Below are 21,827 nucleotides of genomic sequence, written 5' to 3' on the forward strand. Positions count from 1 at the left end.
CAAGATGTGAGTTGTGCAGGTGTGAAGTACATTGAAACAACAAACACAAAGCCGTTTCTTAGTATGTGTTGACAGACTTGAAAGTTGTATTATTTCATCCATAGAAGATAAATCGCAGACAGTGAACACAATCATGATGATTTCATTTTGCTCGGAAAAGAAGTACAATAATTAAAGTAAAACCAGGATGTCAAACCCTTCAATATTTCTACCTTTTTTATTGGATCCTATACTGGCAACCGCTTCCATCATTCAATACTATTTCACACAGTAATAAGTCAAAGTTTGAATAGCATGGATAAAAATCATCTGATCTCGTTTGTCAGCATTTGCTAAGCCGGTGTTCTGGTCTATGTTGCTCAAACGATTTCGCTTAAAGAAAAACCACACACATATCTGTACTACAAGCGCTTGCGTTTGATTTTTCATATGTTAATGTAGTTGTTATGTTGATGAAAGCAAATAGACTATTTTTTGTTGAGTACTTGTAGCAAATGACGTCAGAGCAAGAGCCTGGATAAAACTGTCAATTTTATGTGTCGCCAACTTTAGAAAGTTCACCCATTCATCTGGATAGAATTAAATTGCATTAGAAGATATCCCAAAAGAACCAGAAAAAAAAGTGTACAGTAACAACCCTCCATAAAGTCCAGCATTTGTTGTTCAAGTCCATTGTCTCCATGTGGTATAGACATCGACTGGAAACCTGCAGAAGGACAAAGGAGAATTGCGAATATTGTTTGTAAGGTCATGATTAAAATGTACCGCCGGCGGGCAAAAGACATAATTTGCGCTCTCTGGCAAAATACCTCTGTCACAAACATTATCACAACCATTTTCATGGAACTTCTACCGACTCTGGAAAACGACAGTATTATCTTACCTATAGATAGCGTTATCATAAATGTAACGATATACATCACTTGATGCAAATGAAGTTATGTACAGCAATACATAGCTGGCTCCTGGATGCACCCACCCGAAACTACCACACGACGGTCGCGCATGCACGAGAGTATATTGCTTTATAATCAATAATGACATCCCCTCCGAGTTATATCTGCCGCGCTCGTATAATGTATATGAGGAGTTTGCTCACAAAACGGGTTAACGCCATTTTTCGAACACTTTAATGTAAATCCATCATCAGATAGAGCAAAATAAAACCTTTCCAATTGGAGGTCGCCTGTTACATAACACGGAATATTCGTGACGTCATGATTTAAATATATACATTTTGCTTAGTTTTAATTAGAAGCTTACATCTCAAATATCAAATATGGAAATGATAGGAGTTAACTCGCTTTGAGATCAGACCCTTCAAATATTGTCTCGAGCGAAAAATACTATTCAAAACGGATTATGTTTTGCAATAATTTATGATGGCGCATATGCAGCACAAAGTTGTTCTTGCTTACACTTACAGACACAACAATTGAGTAGGGCCTATGTCATTTATGACGTAAGACATTTGTATAACACTCACTGGAGCTCACAATGTCAAAATGGCAAGTACATTCTCTATAATGTCTGTTTTCATCCCTCCTGCATAATCTTATTTTGATATATGTAGTTATGTACATTAGCAGTCACAGCAAGAAAATACGCACACTCCTATATACCTCGTTATATAAAGGGGTTCAAACGTTATCCCAACAAACTGGTTCAATTATTTCTTGGGTAGATTTTGTAGATGATGGTTCTGGCAACATTTTTGCGGTGAGTAGTTTAAAAGTGACGCGTTGCTTGGAATCAGCCTCAACATCTCAACCCTAACCCCACCGGGGTTTTTGACAGACTTGAAACCACGGGGAAGGGGTCCCCCCCCCCCCCACTCACCCTCTTCACATCTCTGTCGTGGTTCGCGCGATCATCGCGAAAATTTGCACTAAGGTAGAGGCTAATGTAATCTACAACATGACTGTATACTTTTCATTTATGTACATGTATGTTATATAAGTTGTTTGATTCTAATCTATGAAAGAATATTTTGTGCCTGTAAATAAGAAAAATAAAACTCCAAGACTTCAAATTTTTGTTGAACATGTTCTTTTCAATATCCTCAACGATGATATTGAAGAAAAAAAGTCGGCTTCATTATCCTTTCTCATGCATGTTACTGTTCATTACATTTCTTATGTATTTCTTTGTGTTTTTTTTTTTAATTAGTGCTTTTGTTGTTTGTGTCAAAATTTGTCGCAAAATTTTTGTAAAGCATGATCAGGCTAAGATAAATCTTTATCAGCCATTGAAAGTGAAAATATTCATTTTTATATGAATTAATAGCAAAAACACAGTTTACATTGGATTTGTAAATAAAATCATCTTTTCGAGCAATCTTTGGGTCAACGAATCTTTTTAGAGGGGAGTGGCTTCAAAACGGTATACCCAGGAGCAACAAATTTGTCTCAAAAATTGCGCGATACTTGAAAGGAAAAATTCATAAAATGTCGCGGTGAGAGCATCACGCGTTGCGGAATAATCATGCGTGGGGGGGGGGGATGCCTCCCCCCCCCCCCCCCCGTGGAAATAGGGTTAAAGCGCAGGAAGAGGGTAGTTAACCCTCTGCAGTTCTTACAAGAATCAACATACCAAGATTTTGTAATGATGCTGTGCTTTTCTCAGTAGGCAAATTATATAAACCTACACTTTAATATTGAAATTGAGACTGTTACAAAGTCGAAAAAGACGAACAATACAGTGTTCTAAAGGATTTAACTTACCAAATACTATTACACACAGTCGTATTGCACTTCCAAGTACTTGTAAGTACCTACGCACGGGTCGCCGAATACGTCGTTTGTGGCAGCCACTGAGCAGGAGTTTCGCCCTTCGCAGCTGATCTTCACGTGGAACAATGATGAGGATGCTGTGCAGTTTTCCGTTCGGATGCTAGAGTGAGGACAGACGCTAGCTCCAGTAGTCCTGCCGTAGAGGGCGTCCCCGATGATGATCGTCTCTCCAGAGGGGCAGGAAAGGTTGAGAGTGGAATTCTCGCACACATGCTCCTGCGTCCATGAGGCGCAGGTGTACACGACTTGCAAATACTTGTAGGTACCATAGCAGGGGTCGCCGAAGAACGAGCTGGATGCAGTAACGCTGCACGATGACTTCCGATCGCAGGCACTCGAAACCCTAGGCAGGGAACTCCAGCTGTGGCAGTTGATGCTTTGTATCGTTCCAGTTGTACACAAGCGGGTGCTGCGACGACCGTAACTTGCACTCATGATGTAAACCTGTTCTCCGGAGGGGCAGCTGAGAGACATGGTGTCACGCTCGCACACCATTTCATCTGAAATGACATAATGATTATACAACATGAGATCGCGTAATTGTCAATCGGACCGCGGTCTCGATCAACTATTCAGAGCACAATTAAGCAATCTCTTTAATTGGTCACTCACTTGACGGGTATGGATGTCAGCTATTCATCTCATTTATTCATCTACATGGTCGTTGAAAAATCCAAGGTCATAAATGGTCAAGGGTGTACACATTGTAGGTTCCTACTTGTCGGTACCACACAATGTAGGACCTACCACATTATGTTCCCACAGGAACTGTGTGGTACTGTATTAAAGGCTCATGTGTGGTACTCCCTGTGGTACTTGTCGGTATCACACAATGCACCACACAAATATAATTATGTTAACACAGGAACTGTGTCACAGGCTTGTGTGGTACTCGCTGTGGTAGGCCTACTTGTCAGTAACCGCATGTACAACACAAGCATATGTTAGCACAGACACTGATGTGTGGTACAAGATAGTATACCACAGGACAGTACCACACAGGACAGTACAACAGGAAATGTCCTGCAGTATTTTGGGACGTACCACAGGGCAGTACCACGTAGAGAGTACCACAGCGCGTTACCACAGGAACTGTCCTGTGGTATTTCGGGACATACATTACCACAGGACAGTACCACAGGACATTACTGCAGGACAGTAGCAAAGGACGTACATTACCACAGGAAAGTACCACAGGACATAACTACAGGACGTTACCACAGGACAGTACCACAAGACCATTACCACAGGACAGTACAACGGGAATTGTCGTGTGGTATTTTGGGACATTACTATACAGGTCATTACCACAAGACAGTACCACAGGAATTCCTGTGGTAATTTGCGACGAATACCACAGGACAGTACAAATTGTCCTGTGGTATTTTGGGACAGTACCACAGGGCAGTACCACAGAACAGTACCCCAGGACAGTACCACAGGGCAGTACTACAGGACAGTACGACACGAACTGTCATATGGTATTTTGGGACGTACCACAGAACAGTACCACAGGAATTCCTGTGGTAATATAGGACGTGTACCACAGGACAGTACCACAGGAATTGTCCTGTGGTATTTTGGGACGTACCACAGGGCAGTACCACAGGACAGTACAACAGGACAGTACCATAGGATAGTACCACAGGACAGTACCACACGACTTGTCCTGAGGTATTTTGGGACGTACCACAGGGCAGTACCACAGGACAGTACCACAGAAAAGTACCACAGGATAGTACCACAGAACAGTACCACACGACTTGTCTTGTGGTATTTTTGGACATACCACAGGACAGTACCACAGGAATTGTCCTGTGGTATTTTGGGACGTACCACAGGACAGTACCACAGGGCAGTACCACAGGACAGTAGGAGAGTACCACAGGACAGTACCACACGACTTGTCCTGTGGTATTTTGGGACGTACCACAGGACAGCACCACACGAATTGTCCTGTGGAATTTTGGGACTTACCACAGGACAGTACCACAGGTCATTACCACAGGACATTACCACAGGACATTACCACAGGAACTGTCCTGTGGTATTTTGTGACATTACCACAGGACAGTACCACAGGAACTAATCCTGTGATATTTCTGAGGTATGTGTCCCAAAATCCCACAGGAAGATCATATGGTACTGTTCCACACAGAAGTACCACACAGCAAATTAAATGCGTAATATCACACAGTCGTGCCCCATAGCAATACCACACAACAATACCACACATAAACAATAGGAATTACCACAGAAAAATACCAAAGGATATTTTATTCTTAACATTTTATACCAGAGGACTATCACATCAGGAGAATATCAAACAGCAGTACCACACAGGAGTACCACAAAGGAAAATTGTAAGGCAGAACCAACTGAAATAACAAAAAATATTTTTAAAAAAGCACATATTAATATTCCTCAATTAATTGAAAGATGAGCTATGCTGTGAATTATAGCAAAATGATTTGCACTACTTCAATACCACCATGGCAGACATATTGGGAGAAGGGTGCACTATTACGCCAACTCAACAGCCACTCTTCAATTTCAGGCCATTCATTCCAACTCCCACCATGGGGCATCACTTCCATTGGAATCCACCCTGAGGACAGCTTTCCAGCCCCTATCAATGCTTCTTTCGGGTGACATCGAATGTAATCCCGGGCCTGAAGACACGCAGAAGCGCAAACGAATTGTGTCTGGACTCCTTTTCAATGCCCGCTCCATCCGACGTAAAATGCCTGATCTTCTTGCATACCTGGCAAGTAACCCCATTGACATCCTTTGTGTTTGTGAGAGTTGGTTAAATCATACTTGTGAAACAAGTGAACTTGAGTTTCCTGATGATTTTGAAGTATTTCGGCGAGACAGTCAAGACCTTCATCTACCTCATAAAAAAGGAGGTGGGGGAATTCTCACTGCCGTAAACTGTGTCCTTCGTCGGAAACGGCTCCTTGCACTCGAACATCGTAGCCTGGAGTCTACTTGCATTGAATTAGCTATTGGTCATTCAAAATGGCTTCTTATCACGTTATATCGTCCACCTGATGCTAATGTCGACTTCTGGAACCATTTTCAAGAGCTTATTGATGACGTCCAACAATCAGCATCCATGTTCAATGGCATCATCGTCGCAGGTGACCTTAACGTCGACCTACAGGATCCTACCACTCATGAGTCCTCTCAATTGCTCTCTACTTTGAACACCTTAGATGCTAATCTACTCACTGACGCGATTAGAAGGCCCTCCAGGGAAGACCGAACCTCAGGTACATTAATCGACCATGTTTTAACCAACAGACCCGATTTATTCCTTAGTACATCCACCTGTCTTCATCCAGTCCCAAGTGATCATCATGGGGTCCTTTTTCAGTTCAATTCCCCTATTGTCTCTCGCTCCAAAGAGTGTCATCCGTGAATTTCTTCTGTTCAAGAAAGGTGACTTTGCTCACCTAAACCGCCTCCTGCAGTTGATTCCTTGGAGTCTATACATGGAACCTGATGACGTCAACACTTCATGGGAGAATTTCTTGGACATCTTTCATGCTGCTGTTCATGATTCTATCCCTAGGACCAAAAGGAGAACGAATACGTTCAAACCGTGGATCACTAAAGAGATAAAACATCTGATTCATAAGAAGCAGAAGCTCTTCAAAAGAGCTAAAGTCAACAACTCAGTGGACACTTGGGAGGCCTTTCGTGAAGTGCGTATAACCAGGTAAAATACCAAATTAGAAAATCTTACTGGCAGTATATCAATGACTTGTTTTCCCTTCCTGACAATCACAAAAAGTTATTTGCCTTCGTTAGATCCAAAAGGAATTCTTCGACTCCAGTTCTTGTCATTGATGGTCATGTGCTCACTAAGCCACAAGACATCGCCGCCCAATTCCTGTCATCCTTTCAGCAATCATTTACTGATTCCTCCTCTGAAATCTGTGGAGATAACTGTCGGTGATGTATACAAACGCCTCGTATCTCTAAACCCAAGCAAAGCACCAGGTCCAGAAGGCCTCTACCCAGTTCTGCCGAAGGAAACTGCCCTTGTCTCATATAGTATTCTGCATCATATATCTTCCATGTCCCTTCGGCTGGGATCCGTTCCAAGTTCTTGGAAATTTGCCCACATAACTCCTATATTCAAAGCGGGAGACAGGTCTTCTCCGGAGAACTACCGCCCTGTAGCCTTGACTTCAATAGCCAGCAAGCTATTGGAATCACTGGTGATCAACTCCATTGACAGACACGTCGGTCTACATTGCCCGATCACTTCTCTTCAACACGGCTTAACCCGGGGAAAGTCATGTGTCACCCAGGTGCTACATCTAACCAACGAATGGCTTCGCTCAAGGGATGGCCCACATTCCTGTCCGGTGGATGCCCTGCTTTCAGATTTCAAGCGTGCATTCGACAAAATGCCCCATGATCGTCTTCTCAGGAAACTGTTGTTGCAGTACAACATCACTGGGAATCTGTGGTTGTGGATAAAATCGCTCATGTGTTGCCGTAAACAGCGAGTGATGTATTGTGGAGTCTACTCTGACTGGGCTAGCTCCAGTGACCTCAGGAGTGCCACAGGGAAGTGTTCTCGGACCCACTTTGTTTAACATGTTCATAAATGACCTGCCATCTTATTTGTCTTCAAAAGCGCCCTCTTTGCCGACGATGCTGTAATTTACAGACCCAAACGTTCTCCCAGTGACTGCGACATCTTGCAGCGTGATCTTGATGCTGTTCAACAATGGTGTTTAACTAACTCAATGGTGTTTAATGTCCGTAAATGTAATGTCTTGCTTATTGCTGGTGTTAAAAGGAAAAATGTTGGAATCCCTACTTACTCCATTGACAATCAGCATATTCAAGTTGAATCTGAAGTTAAATGCCTTGGAGTAATGTTTAATTCAAAGCTTAGCTGGGACACTCATGTGACGTACATAATTTCTCGCGCTAACAGGATGCTGGGTCTTATCTCTTCTCTGTCGAATGGCCTTGTCACTTCAGCTAAGCTAGCCCTTTATAAAAGTCTTGTGTTACCCATTTTGGAGTATGGCATACCTGCTTGGTACCCTGTAAACCGTAGTCTGAGTGACAGAATTGAAAGCATTCAACGACGTGCGACGAGAATGATACTCAAATAGCGTCAGCAGGAGATGCCTTACAGTGATCGTCTTAGCCTGCTAAATTGGCCAACCTTACAATCTAGGCGTAAATATTTATTGTTAAACTTTATTTGTAAAAGTTTATATAATTTGGTTTTGTGTGATGATGTCACCTCTGCAATTAACGTGGTGGCACGACGTGAAGACGATCTTAGATTCCAACATTGAGAGCTCGCATCCAGAGGCTGGCAAACTCTGCTATTTACATATGTTCCCGATATTATGGGACAGCCTTCCATTGTCTCTGCGTAATGATCTTATTCTGACCAGTTTTTGTACATGGCAAAACCACCTTCGCTCATGTGTTCTATCTTTTGAATATGTATAACCTGCTCTGTTGTGAAGGTTCTTCGTCTGTATGGAGCAGTGCCTTACCATAGTAACGGTCAAGTTTCACACACACACACACACACACACACACACACACAAAATCACGCACCGTTGTGGCTCGAACTGCTGTCTTTATCTTATTTTTGTTCTAGCAGTTTACCAAGAATTTGCCATGTGTGACTGTTACGATTACTATGAGTGGATGTGCAGGACATTTGTTGTTGTTAACCCTATTAAGCCCAAGCTATTTTGACCCTTCGCATTGTGCCCCCCCCCCCCCTATATAACTTTTTTATTATATGATATATCAATGTCATATTTGGCACATGAGTAGAGTAACTCATACTCTACATGAATGTACATTTGAATTTTCTCAAAGTCAGCCATGGAGGGCGCTATTCACCAAAATAATAGGAATATGCTAAAAACATGATTTTTCTGTATAATTTCTTTATCCCCATTATACATGTCTTATTATAGACCAATCATTTTCATATTTGACACAAATGATAAGCAAGTGGAATCTTATTATTTGTTATGGTTGGAATTTCTCAAGGTCACCACATGGGGGCGCTATTCATATCAACATAAAGAAATACATTATGAGACCTAATATGAAATGTTTGGGACGGGTACATGTGATAGTTATGATATTTCATATTTGCATAATAGTGGAATGTTGATAATGATAACTTATGATATATTAGAGGCATAATTTTGGAAATGGAATCAAAATAACACAAAATAGAAGGGCAATCTTTAGGACATACGATTGTTTTCAGTTATCTCTATTATATCTATTGTTTTATCCCTTTTTCATATAAAAACAAAGGAAATAATAAGAAAAATTTTCCAGGACCATTATTACTTCAAATTTTGCTCCTTCAACAAATTTCAGCCAAGAAACACTCATTTCAAACACTGCAATACTGTTAAATGAAATGAGAACAGAAAAAAAAAAAGATACAAAGTCTGACTGACATGGTTGTCAGTCTATGGTTGCCATGGCAACCAGCAACGTGAAATATAGATAAATTATATATCAAAATGTTTGCAATAAGATTTTAGGAAAAGTCAACAAATTTGGTAGATATCGGATTAAGGGCGAAGGAGTGACAAATGAAAATCTGGTGGGAGCACAATGGGAACAGAAAAAAAAGATACAAAATCTGACTGACATGGTTGTCAGTTTATGGTTGCCATGGCAACCAGCAACGTGAAATATAGGTAAATTATATATCAAAATGTTTGCAATAAGATTTTAGGAAAAGTCGCCAAATTTGGTAGATATCGGATTAAGGGCGAAGGAGTGACAAATGAAAATCTTCGGGGGGGGGGGGCACAATGCCCCCTTGGGCTTTATAGGGTTAAACACCCTGCTCTTTGCGATGAATGAATGAAGCGGGATCTTTTACGTGCATGAGCTGTTACTCTCTCATTTACGGGAACCTCCATTTTATGTCCTATCCGAGGGACAGAGTGTTTTGCCTCTTGCTAGAGGGGACGGTATGCTAAACACACAACATTGCTCAGTCCAGACTCGGGTTCGAACCCGGGCCGCGCGATTGTGAGGCAGACGCGCTACCGACTGAGCCAACTCACCGCCCCTTGTAGATGCGTTCCCTGCTCCAATGCATTCCTGCATGACTTCGATATAGTAATATGAACTCCATGGAAATAAATAACTAAATAACTGATAAAGCAATGATAATAAGCGTCGTTTTATTATTGGAATTCATGAAATTCTTCCGTCGAGATGTTTTCATTGCAAGTGATTGACAAATTGCCCTTATTTACGTCGATGTAGGGTAATTTATTTAGGGCAAAAACAGTATAATCGTCATCATCGTCGTCGTCATCATGATTGTGTCATCATGATCATTCAAAGAAAGAAATATTGTTCATTTTATTGAAATTTGGCACATGTGATTAATGTGAAGTGCAGGTGTGAATATCCTTTTTTTAATCAAAATCAATATATGTAGATGAAAATAGTAACGGCATTTTTTTTTTAATGACTAGCTGTGTAATGACATGTTAAAGGGACTGTACAGTACTGGTTGAGGTAGGGATTCATGTTTTGAACATTCCTAAGTGAGATAATGAAAAGCCTCTTATGAAATATGAAAGAGCATGTAATTTTAAGAAGGATTCAACGTTTATTTGTTGAAAATTGGTTTTCAAATGGCTGAGATATCCAAAAAAGTGCTAATAATAAAAGGCGACATGCCCCAACTTTATTAGTATCTCTTTGTTTCACCTTGTTTTGGGATATCTCAGCCATTTCAAACCCGATTTTCATCGAATAAACTTTTGATACCACTTAGAACTGCATGCTCTTTGACATCTCATAGAGTGGTTTCTGAATATCTCACAAAACGTTAAAAGCTAAATCTTCACCTTGACCAGAACTGTACACACCCTTTAACAGTGATTTTTTTCCCCTTTTCCTCATTTCTTCTTCTTTTTTTTTTCGTTTCTTTTTGATAAAGTAATCTGAGTATTGATGTGCTGGTACCCTCACTGATTTCACTATCAGTTGTAATAGTAATGATTTGTTATGTTATATAGTGTTAAGTAGTGTTGCCATGTTGACAGGATATTTTTTATCTCTCTTTTTTTTTTCGTTTTTGTAAAAGCAATTTCAAAATTGATTGGGCTGGTACCCTCATAGATTGATCATTTCTTGTGATTTACCACATGTGACCACTGTAATATTTGTTTTGTTTGTTTTTTTTTTTTTTTTAACATCATGTCTTTATATCATTGTTTGTACAGAGCGCCGAAATAATCCGTCTGTTTTTAGAACTATGTTTGTAAAACATGGGCAATTCAGCCTTTGGCTGCCAGTATGATTTTTAATAAAATCTGTTCAATTCAATTCAATTCAATGATAATACCCACATGATAATGATGATTCTGATAATAACAATAATAACGAAATGAATAATAGTAATAGACATAATAATTGCTTTTGTTTTCGTCAATCTTTTGTTTTTCTTTCTTTATCTTAAAAATGATAGGCCTATACTAATAATGAAACACACGAATACGCATGCCAACCAACACGCACATGACCCTACGCACACACACACAGACGGACACACACACACACACACATACACACATAGTCTGACTGAAGGGGCAGACACCAGGCGGACAGACAGACAGACAGACAGAGGAAGTAAGAAACATCAACCTTCGGGTCACAATGGTAAAAGATTGAGATCTTAATAAAAAGATCGCGATCTATTGCCAGCGTGACCGCGGCTTGTATTGTCTCTCTCTCTCTCTCTCTCTTGGCAAAAAAAAAGGAAACGTTCACTTACACTGCAGCTCTGCTTCGGCACACACAGCGACGGTGACTGCCACAAAAAAGATCAAGGAAATTCTTGCCAGACCGGACATGTTGAGGTGATTCTTTCACTCTGGAACAAGAGAGAACATTTGGAATATACGTGAACACTGCACCAAGGTGTTGTGAGGCACTACGCTACAGTAGGTTTCTGAGCGTAGTTCATCTTTTTCCCCCTTTAGTTATTACTTGTCTATCAATTCAGCGTCATATAATCTTATATCGACGGAATATATTCAGTCAGTCCCCAGCACGTATGCTAATGAGCCGATCCAGCAAGATTTATTCAGCACTCTCGTTGACGATCTTTGCGTTCGAAAGGTGTCTCGTCGTGCGAGATTTTGCGAGACTTTGATAGGGCTATGGTTTTCACAGTGTAGCGACTTGTACATACATTTGTCATGGCTACAAGTCACGGTAAATTGTTCTTCAGTCTTAGATCTTTATTTTGATACTAAATTTGGGTATAACATCGGATCTTATCATGACTAAATAATCAGTTGAATTTGCGTAAATTTTACCTGCTTTTCACGGAAGATTTTGTCGTCTAAAGTTCTTTTTTGGTTCCTTACCGGATTAAGAAACTGTTGTTTCTGATTTTGGCTTTTTCGTACAGAGGAAACTTAGATGCTCATCATATATTGGAGTCAAGGAGACACAAGCATGATTTATACTAGTTTTTTCCGTTTTGAAATGTCTGTAAAATTCACTCCTAAGCCGGAAGTACGCTCCACACAAAGTCAACATTGGCGCGGTAAGAGCTCTCTGATTGGACAGTGCTTGCATTCAGCGCTTGAACTGCACGCGTGCCAAGAAACCGCAAGTGGCATGAAACCGTAATATGTAGCAGCGTAATGACGTAATGCAAGCGCTGAATGCAAGCGCTGTCCAATGAGAGAGCTTACTCTTGAGATTACACGGTTTCAAGCTGATCAGCACTGACATCGATGTATATTTTACTAGTTCCTGACCGGATTAAGCAACAAATTGTCAAGATATTTACATGGATACAAAGATTAGGAGATGGACTACCAAATTCAATTTTCATTGAGACGCAAGGTGAATTTGATATTTTTTTGACGTCTTGAACGTGTACTGCACGAATTACTTTTTTCATCATTTTTCAAGCTCAAATTACGCTATGATATTTTTCATTTACAATAATTTGAGTAACATGTGACAATAGATTACAATTTTCCTTGAATTTGATACCAAATTTGTGAACATAAGGTGTATTTTTGTTGCCGAAAGCCCAAGGACAAAATCCCCTTACGCAGCTTATTACGTATGCAAGCCTAGAGCGGGCTTGCATACGAGTTGAATAAATACGAGCGATTTATCGGGTGCTGCGGACTGACTGTATTGGATAGCGGCAACACGGCAAAAGTGACGCAATGGACGCACGGTCCGCTTCCCAGGCGCATTAAATGTACTATTTACCATTGGGGGCAGTGATTTGAAAAATAATCAAAATATGCACATTTGATGTATAGTATATGTTCAGGTCAGTTGTATCTCAAAATATCCCACCAGAAATAATTTTAGGTATTGTTCACATTTGATATATTTAATTTTTACATTGGTTGTTTCTTTTCCTAACTCATATTTAAGAACCGTTTCTATAAGCTTTACTACCAACTCCTATACGTGGAGTCGGTGGCTTGATGACGACACATCCTCTCAAACTTGGTAAGGCGAGGTCGCTCTGAAATGTGTTGTCATGCTGTTCCTTTGCTTGTTGGAATTTTGTTTGAGAGTGCGGGCATGCTGATTCTATCTCGTGAATGAGTTCGATTTTGCAAATTCTTGTTTCGTGCAAGCCTCTGCTTATAAACAACCCGGTATTTGCAGGTCGTTGTATTATGGACCCATAAATTATCACACGATCGGATGGTTTTCTTTACTATTATCCTTATCAGTTTGCGTCACAATGTCAACCTGCCACACGCACGCATCTCATAGTTATACAGTTCTGTTAAAATGTTAAGTAGTACAGATTGCAGTTCTGTTAAAATGTTATGTAATAGAGATCTACGGTTGTCGGACACCGGGAAATTTTCTCCAGTTATGTTCCAAGTCTGTAAACACTCTCCTAAAATTTCTCGCTTTGCTGCTATTTTCTTTCTTTATAGTAATTCGTTTATCGACTGCAAGAATGTTCACGGCTACTTTTCATTTGTTTGAGCTTAGGTGTGTGTAGGTTCTATTTGTATGCTGTTCACATTAATGGAGTCGTTGTCACTTACCCTGTGTCTCTGTATCCATGCAGCCTACTACATGGGGATAAAGAACCCTCCGATTCATGTTATATGAACAGTCATGTATTACAGTATGTCCCCTTAATTTATCCAGTTAAGTTTTATACCCACCTTACCACACAATAATGAAGGGATATAGTTTCTATTGGTACATTTGATTTCTTTCTTTCTTCTTCTTCTTCTTCTTTTTTTTTTTTGCATAATATGCGTGACTACCTTTTTCTGTTTACTGCTGTTTACTCAAAGAACGTTAACGTTGTATTGTCCTTTTTGTCCCCTATTTTGAAAATTTATCTGATTTGAGACTAGCAATATTCAATTCTCACGTTACGACACAATTTGATACATATGTAGGCCTATGTATGTAAATGTTGTCTCTCCGTCCTTCTTTCTCTGTCCTCTTCCTTGTGCTTGTCTTCTCACATCTATCTTCCTTTTCAGAATTCTATGTTTATGTGTATTTGCCTATTCGCTGTACGATCCTCGAAACCGGAATTGTTTGTGCTTCACCTACATGTATGTCAAAATATCTCAAACTTCAACCCCAGCAGTTGATATGCTTTCATTTTAGATTTTATGCTCCTCCTTATGGCTAGTCAACTCAATGCAGCGTTTGATTCCCTTAATGATGATGAACTCTATGATCTGTTTAGACGCTCCCCTACAGAAGTAAGTCGGATAAATTCACGTTCTTCTGCTGTTTTTGATAACCTCATTGCCAATGTTAATTTGTCTTCGAAAGATTTATATGAAGATTTCAATTTTGAATATGATTCCTCTCATATTAATGTTACAGTTGATCGATTCACAGATCTTGTCAAAAGTTTTTTCAGAAAGTACATTTTCTATGTTACATTTGAACATCAGGAGTATAATAAGCATTTTGATGATTTACAGATATTATTAGGTAACCAAATAAAAAAAAAATTCTGTAATAGGTTTAACTGAAACATGGTTACCTTCTGATATTAATTTACCATATGCAGTACATGGTTATGAGTTAATTGTTAATAATAGAGTGAATAGGACGGGCGGTGGAGTTGCTTTTTATTCATCACGGAAATTTGAGTTTACTGTTTGTGATGAATTAGAAATAATGAATGATATTATAGAGTCTTTGTTTGTGGAAATTTCCATTCCGCAAAGTAAAAACAATATTGTTGGTATTATTTATAGACCCCCAAGTTCTAATCATAAAGATTTTTTTAGTTGTATTATAAGTCTATTTAAAAATCCCCTTTTTGTTAATGAAAATATTTTTATAATGGGCGATTTTAATATTGATTTGATTAAAAATGATGAAAATACGTCACAAGAATTTCTTGAAATATTTTTGTCATCCTCATTTTTGCCATTAATTTCGAAACCCACACGCATTACAAATCATTCCGCCACCATTCTTGATGATATTTTCACTAATATTTTGCAAATGTGAAACTCTTCTAAAATTTTATCCGATATGACCGATCATTTCCCTACTATAGAATGTTTTGATCTCGGGTATTCGGTTAATAAGTTTGGTTTATCTCCAACCAGACGTAGAGCTACACCAGAAAATTTGGCTAGCCTTGGTGCTAGCTTAGGTAGGGCTGATTGGTCTAGTGTTTATGATAGTGATGATGTTAATATATCATTTAATAATTTTTCAGGGATAATTAATGATCATTTAGATGAATATGAAGAGTTTGTTCGCAAAAACCGATTAGTTCATTTTTGAAGATTTTGAATTACGGTCTCTGTCATAAAGTACAAAATAATACCTTTCAATATTGGTCATTACATATAAAGGTACTTTTTTAAGTTATGGTCAAAAGAAATAATAATTTTCTTTTTATTCTCTTTATTTTTCCTGACCTTTATTCGCAAATATCTCCATTTGGCAAATATGGACTTATCGGTTTTTACGAACAAACTCTTCATATATACCTAAATCAAAAGATAAGTTAGATAATTATAAAACATCCCCCAGATTTCCATGGATATCAAAATCTCTTCATCGTTCAATTAATAGGAAAAATATCATAATTTTAAAATGAAAAAACTGAGAAGTTTTTTCATTCACGTAGACAGGGCGAGCCCACCGCACGGTACGTCGTAATGTCGAACCACGGACACTGGTGTCGAAAAATAGTTAAAGGCGTTCGAACGATGGTTGCAGCGCAAGCGTTCGGATCATGCACGCTATTTTGCTTCCGCAATTTAGGATGTAGAACAATGGGTCACTTGCTTTAATTAAAGATGGTGGAAATGTTAGCTTAGAATAAGAAATATGAGAGGTCGAATTTCCAACTTTTCTTGCCTCTGTCGAATTAAATCACATTTCCTATTCTAAATGATGACACCCAGTGCGCAGTATTTCTATCTCTTTCGGTTGCAAAAGAGCCGGAAATCGGTTGTGAAAAAAAGACCCACCAAACAAACAAACAAACAAACAATTTTTTAACTTTCCGATCAGAAGAATGCTTCCCTAACCAAAATAAAAAAGAAAAAGAAACACAAAAACAGAGAGAGAAAGACACACAGAGAGAGAGAGAGAGAGAAAGAAAGAGAGAGGGAGAGAGAATAAAAAAAAAAAAACACGGATCCATAATGAATAGTCGGGCACGAAATAAGTTCTTTAACTTACCAATCTTTTTCACTAGTAGCAAATTGAATTAAGGCGAAGTCTCAGTCGACACTCTTGCAGCTGTACTGACGAGAACAGTGAGTTCAAGTTTCACCAGCAGCCTGAATTTATAATGTCGCAAGCGGTCGCAAACTTATTGGGTTTCCTACTTTTCGTTTTAGGAGTATTAACTTCGATATATTTGATTTCGATATTTTCACCCCTCTCGTGCCCTGGAGGGGTCGACCTCTGCACAATTGCTGGCGGTTTCTATCGTCGGAATATGGGATCATGTGGAAACACAATCTTCTGAAGCGTTCAAGTAGTTTATTTCTTTGCCAGTTTAGTTAATTGTTTGTTTGTATTAAGATTGTATATTTGTTCGTGTTTTTTAACAGTTATTTTCGAGTGGGGGAAAGGGAGAGAAAAGAGATTGGGGATTAGGGAAAAGGGGATCTTTATTACCTTGCGAAAAACTGATGCAGGCAACAAAGCTGTTAAAAGAATTTTGCCCCTCCCTAAAATATGGAAAAAAAAAGAGAATATAGAAAAAAAATATAAGAAAAAAAGACCAAATAAACTGAAAAAACCCTGATGCTGTATAAATCTATTTTGTGACGGCATTATGGCACGGAACATGCATAGAGTAATTTTTGATAAATTATATGATTGTGTTATTTGCGTATTATTATTTTTTCGAGCGATCTACATTTTACAAGCAGGTGTTCCTTGCTTTGTAATAGTCGCTCTTGTATTTTTCGCCACACAAATTGACAAATACATATTTTGTATTGCGCATTCATTCTTGTTGATTGAAATATAAAATGAATTACTATGAATTGAAAAAAAAAAGAATGTTAGGAAATAAATTTTGAGTGCGCAGACCTGATTACTGTAAACAACAACAACAACAAAAATAGAGTAGAGAAAATATTTCTTACTGTTGAATATTACGACATTGTAATATTGTTTGGCTTATGTCTTTTTACCTTGCCCTTTGTCCTTGTAATTTTTTATTTGTTTTGTTTTACCGTGAGCGTCTTGTGCCTGTTTGTGCGTTTTCATTATTTTATTTTTTTTTTCTGTATTGCAAGTTTATTAAGTATCTCGCATTATCTACAATCTTGTCTTTTATGTGGGCCTCTCTATTCCAACAACACAAGTATTTTGAACAATAATATAGTTTCACATGAATTAATATGCATATCATTATTGTTGTAATACATTGTACTTTTTTTACTTGAACTTGTATCGACAAAAATGAGCTATTACAAACAAAATTTTTAATTGAATTTAATTAACCATAATTTAATTTAATGATCTTTATAGGTGTCTGGAAGAATGTTGTATAGTGATTGGAAATCATGCTTGCAAGTTGGCAACGATAAGTGGGCTGAAAGTGGAAACATGCGGCAGATCGATGCCAACCCTGATACGGCTAGCCTGGCATATTATGATGCTCTAGTTGACAGAGGGCTAGCATCATTGTTATTATCATTATCATTATTATCATTATCATTATTATCATTATCATTATCACGGTCATTTTTACTGTCATGACTGTTATCATGCTTCAGCTATACTCCATATTCATCACCATCGTTGTTATTATCATATTTTACTGTACTATAATCACACAAGGTCAGAGGGAACCCAGCAGAATATAGAATCGATACAATACACTTTTTTTCAAAGAGCACACATGATGTTCCACTCCATAATAGGTGAAAATTAAGACGATCAGGATGCGGGAAACGTTACTATACAGCAAAATAGCCCTTGTGTCGTGATATTCTATACGACACTGTCCCCTGGATGGGTATACTTCAGGATAAAATGATTGCCGTGTCAGGGTCACTCTGAATTGGCCAAACAAAGAATGGGTCATCTAAAGCATCTTGTTTGCGATTAGAGCTCACACATGATATTCCACTCCATAATAGGTGAAAATGAAGACGATCAGGATGCGGGAAACGTTACTATACAGCAAAATAGCCCTTGTGTCGTGAGATCCTATACGACACTGTCCCCTGGATGGGTATACTTCAGGATAAAATGATTGCCGTGTCAGGGTCACTCTGAATTGGCCAAACAAAGAATGGGTCATCTAAAGCATCTTGTTTGCGATTAGAGCTCACACATGATATTCCACTCCATAATAGGTGAAAATGAAGACGATCAGGATGCGGGAAACGTTACTACATAATTATATACAGCAAAATAGCCCTTGTGTCGTGAGATCCTATACGACACTGTCCCCTGGATGGGTATACTTCAGGATAAAATGATTGCCGTGTCAGGGTCACTCTGAACTGGCCAAACAAAGAATGGGTCATCTAAAGCATCTTGTTTGCGATTAGAGCTCACACATGATATTCCACTCCATCATAGGTGAAAATGAAGACGATCAGGATGCGGGAAACGTTACTACATAATTATATACAGCAAAATAGCCCTTAAGTGTCGTGAGATCCTGTACGACACTCTCCCCTGGATGGGTATACTTCAGGATAAAATGATTGCCGTGTCAGGGTCACTCTGAATTGGTCAAACAAAGAATGGGTCATTTAAAGCATCTTCCATGTTATTAGAGCTCTTAGTGTAAAATAAAAAAGAGCAAAAAAAACAAACAAAAACAAAAACAAAACAAAACAGTACCGGCTGACCAAGTATACTCGTATTAACAACACTCCTCACGCGATACAGCAATTAAGTTCGGTGGTCTTTTGTATCAAGGTTTATCAAATATACATTTCTGGCGAACAGACGGGCTTTGTGAAAGTCTTTTTTTAATGGACTTACACGCGAAGATTATGATAATCTTGAGTTTGAATTAATTTTTCAACTAATTAACGAAATTCCGTTTCAAGAATGCTCAACCGCATGAGATGTATTGTTAAAATGCCATCATTTCTCAACTTCTTCCATCTGTAAAAAACGATAAAACTTGGGGGATTTTGTCAATAATCCAGCATCAATACCCTCCCCACTTCTCATTCAAAGTTTCAAAGGAATAAAAATATATTGCTTCAAAAGATGCAGCTTTTTTTTTTTCTTGTCATTTTGAATGTAGTGGAAGTATATGTGTGTTGGTCAGTGGGCGAATGCATATTACTGTGTATTACCATAATTATTAACATTTTGTTACATGTTTGTTTAAATTCTACTCAAATACTTTGCGAAAGATAATATAAAAACTCTAAAACACAATAGGCCCTAACCTGCATGACGTTTATCACTTTCAGACCGATTCTGTTGACAATATTCAGTTGATCTGGTTGTAATTGCTGTTGTTGCTGCTGGTGCTGCTGGTGCTGCTGCTGCTGTTGTTTATGTTGTTGTTGTTGCTGCTGTTGTTAAAGACGCTCACTTATAAATGCCTTGTTTGGAGGTGACCCTATCAGGGCGCAGCAGTATACCCTATACAAAATGAGTCTGCGCTGGTTCCATGGCAATACTAATGTAAGCAATATCACGTAAATGTAGACCAAACTAATCCTTCGCTCTGTAGTAAGGAGAATAACCATGGTACTTTGAGGAAGTCGCTCTGACAAAACTTTGGGCTCGCAAGATGTAACTCATCTCATATTGACAGTGTAATGATAATGCTTTTAATAATCCATAGGAATGGCATTGAATGGTGAAATTTAGTAACGCTTTTTGGATCAAGTTTATCTGTTTACGTTCGAAAATTGTTGTGGATGAATAATATCCTGCCTGAAGTCACATTTTGTTTTCCCGCAATATATAATTTTTAATTCTTAATTTGTTTATTCTTCATTTATTCAATATTGATTAAATTGATTGATAGGGTTTGACTAGGATAATGTGATGATGAGGTTGATGAGAAGGTGTTGATTTTTTGTATAGATTATGATAGTTACCTTCTTCTTTTTTTTAAGTATGTAGGCAAAACACAAAATTGGGATTCCGATAATGACTGGATTTGAGGTGGAGGTTGTACCGAAGGTTTTGAATTAGTGTAGCTGATAATGTTTATTTATTTTACGTTTTATGCAATTTGTTGAAAAGTTGGAGATTGGATTTGATCAGTGTAAGAATATTTGTTTAATCATATTTCATTTTATCCGGTGAATACAGAGGAATATTTGCAGGGTTTTGTATATTGTACCCCAAAGACACGGAAATAAATCACCCATATTATTTTTCTATATTAACAGTTAAAGATAAAGACATATATTGATAGGTTGATTGTTTGAAAACTGATGTTATGTCTCTTTTATGTATTATATGTCATTTGAATGCTGTTAATGCAATTGTATGTTGTATATTTTTGTTTGTAAAAAATCATGGGAACAAAACAAGTATCCATGATATCAACAATACCAGACTGAAATGAATTGAATGAAATCAAATCAAATCAAATTTCAGCTTTTTACTCTGCCGTACTCCCCCCCCCCCTCACCCCACTGCTTCCATCTCGCTCTCTCTCTCGCTCTCTCTCCCTCTCATACACACACACACACATATACACACAATATGCATAATATGACGCACAACACACACTGTAAAAACATCGGTGTTAGATTTAACACCGTGGGTGTTAAATTTAACACCGATAAAGTGTTAATAGAGGACCACACCCACAGGTGTAGAAAATGCACTGTGATGGTGTTGAAAAGTGTTCACCTGACACTTTTTGGTGTTAATTTGACACTGTACCTGGTGATATTTTGTCACTGTACTGGTGTTAATTCAAAAATGACACCACGTGGTGTTGATTTGATATTGCTGGTGTTAATATCAATGGTTTAACACCCGTCCAGCTTCAATCAGAGACCACACCAGCTGGTGTTACTGTGGTGTAAATTTAATTTCACATTTTTTTTTTCATAAATCTAGTATTTTAATGTAAAATTCTTGATCGTCTTGTTTAAATAAAAAATCAACAAGAAGTGCAGTTACTAAGAAACTCTTCAAAAAAAAGTTTTATATTTGGAAATGACACCCGGAGGTGTTAATTTAACACCATAAATGAGCACCGAAAATTTAACACCAGCTCGGTGTTCACTATTTAACACCGGACTTTTTGCAGTGCACAACACATGCCGGTATATCTACCTTGTATGGATGTAGTCAACGCTTCAAAACAATCATGCAAAAAACACAAACTATACTATATCTGTATTTAAAGTATATGTAGTGTAATACATCACATGTTTAATTTGCTTTCCATATTTGTCAATTTCTGTGGGATATTTCGTATCACCACACGAATTCGCATAGGGACATTATCACTTTGTGTTATGCGCTAAATAATCACTGTCAATTATTATTATTATTATTATTCCATACAACAAT

General features: G+C 38.3%; 1 protein-coding gene across 1 annotated transcript; it reads right to left on the bottom strand.

Annotated features, from left to right (window-relative positions):
• Positions 1-2,732: 2,732 nt before the first annotated feature.
• LOC140242266 (L-rhamnose-binding lectin CSL3-like) lies at positions 2,733-11,695 on the bottom strand. Its single transcript, XM_072322010.1, has 4 exons — positions 11,654-11,695; positions 11,407-11,419; positions 7,069-7,083; positions 2,733-3,292 (listed from the first exon to the last, which is right to left on the bottom strand). The coding sequence occupies exons 1-4, from the start codon at positions 11,693-11,695 to the stop codon at positions 2,733-2,735; spliced, it is 630 nt and encodes a 209-aa protein (XP_072178111.1).
• Positions 11,696-21,827: the final 10,132 nt, after the last annotated feature.

The sequence above is a fragment of the Diadema setosum genome, chromosome 19 (genome assembly GCF_964275005.1).
Source record: "Diadema setosum chromosome 19, eeDiaSeto1, whole genome shotgun sequence".
NCBI classification, from domain to species: domain Eukaryota; kingdom Metazoa; phylum Echinodermata; class Echinoidea; order Diadematoida; family Diadematidae; genus Diadema; species Diadema setosum.

Bases quoted from the DNA above. Each gene is read 5' to 3' on its own strand.
- LOC140242266 (XM_072322010.1), bottom strand. From the start codon at position 11,695: ATGTCCGGTCTGGCAAGAATTTCCTTGATCTTTTTTGTGGCA.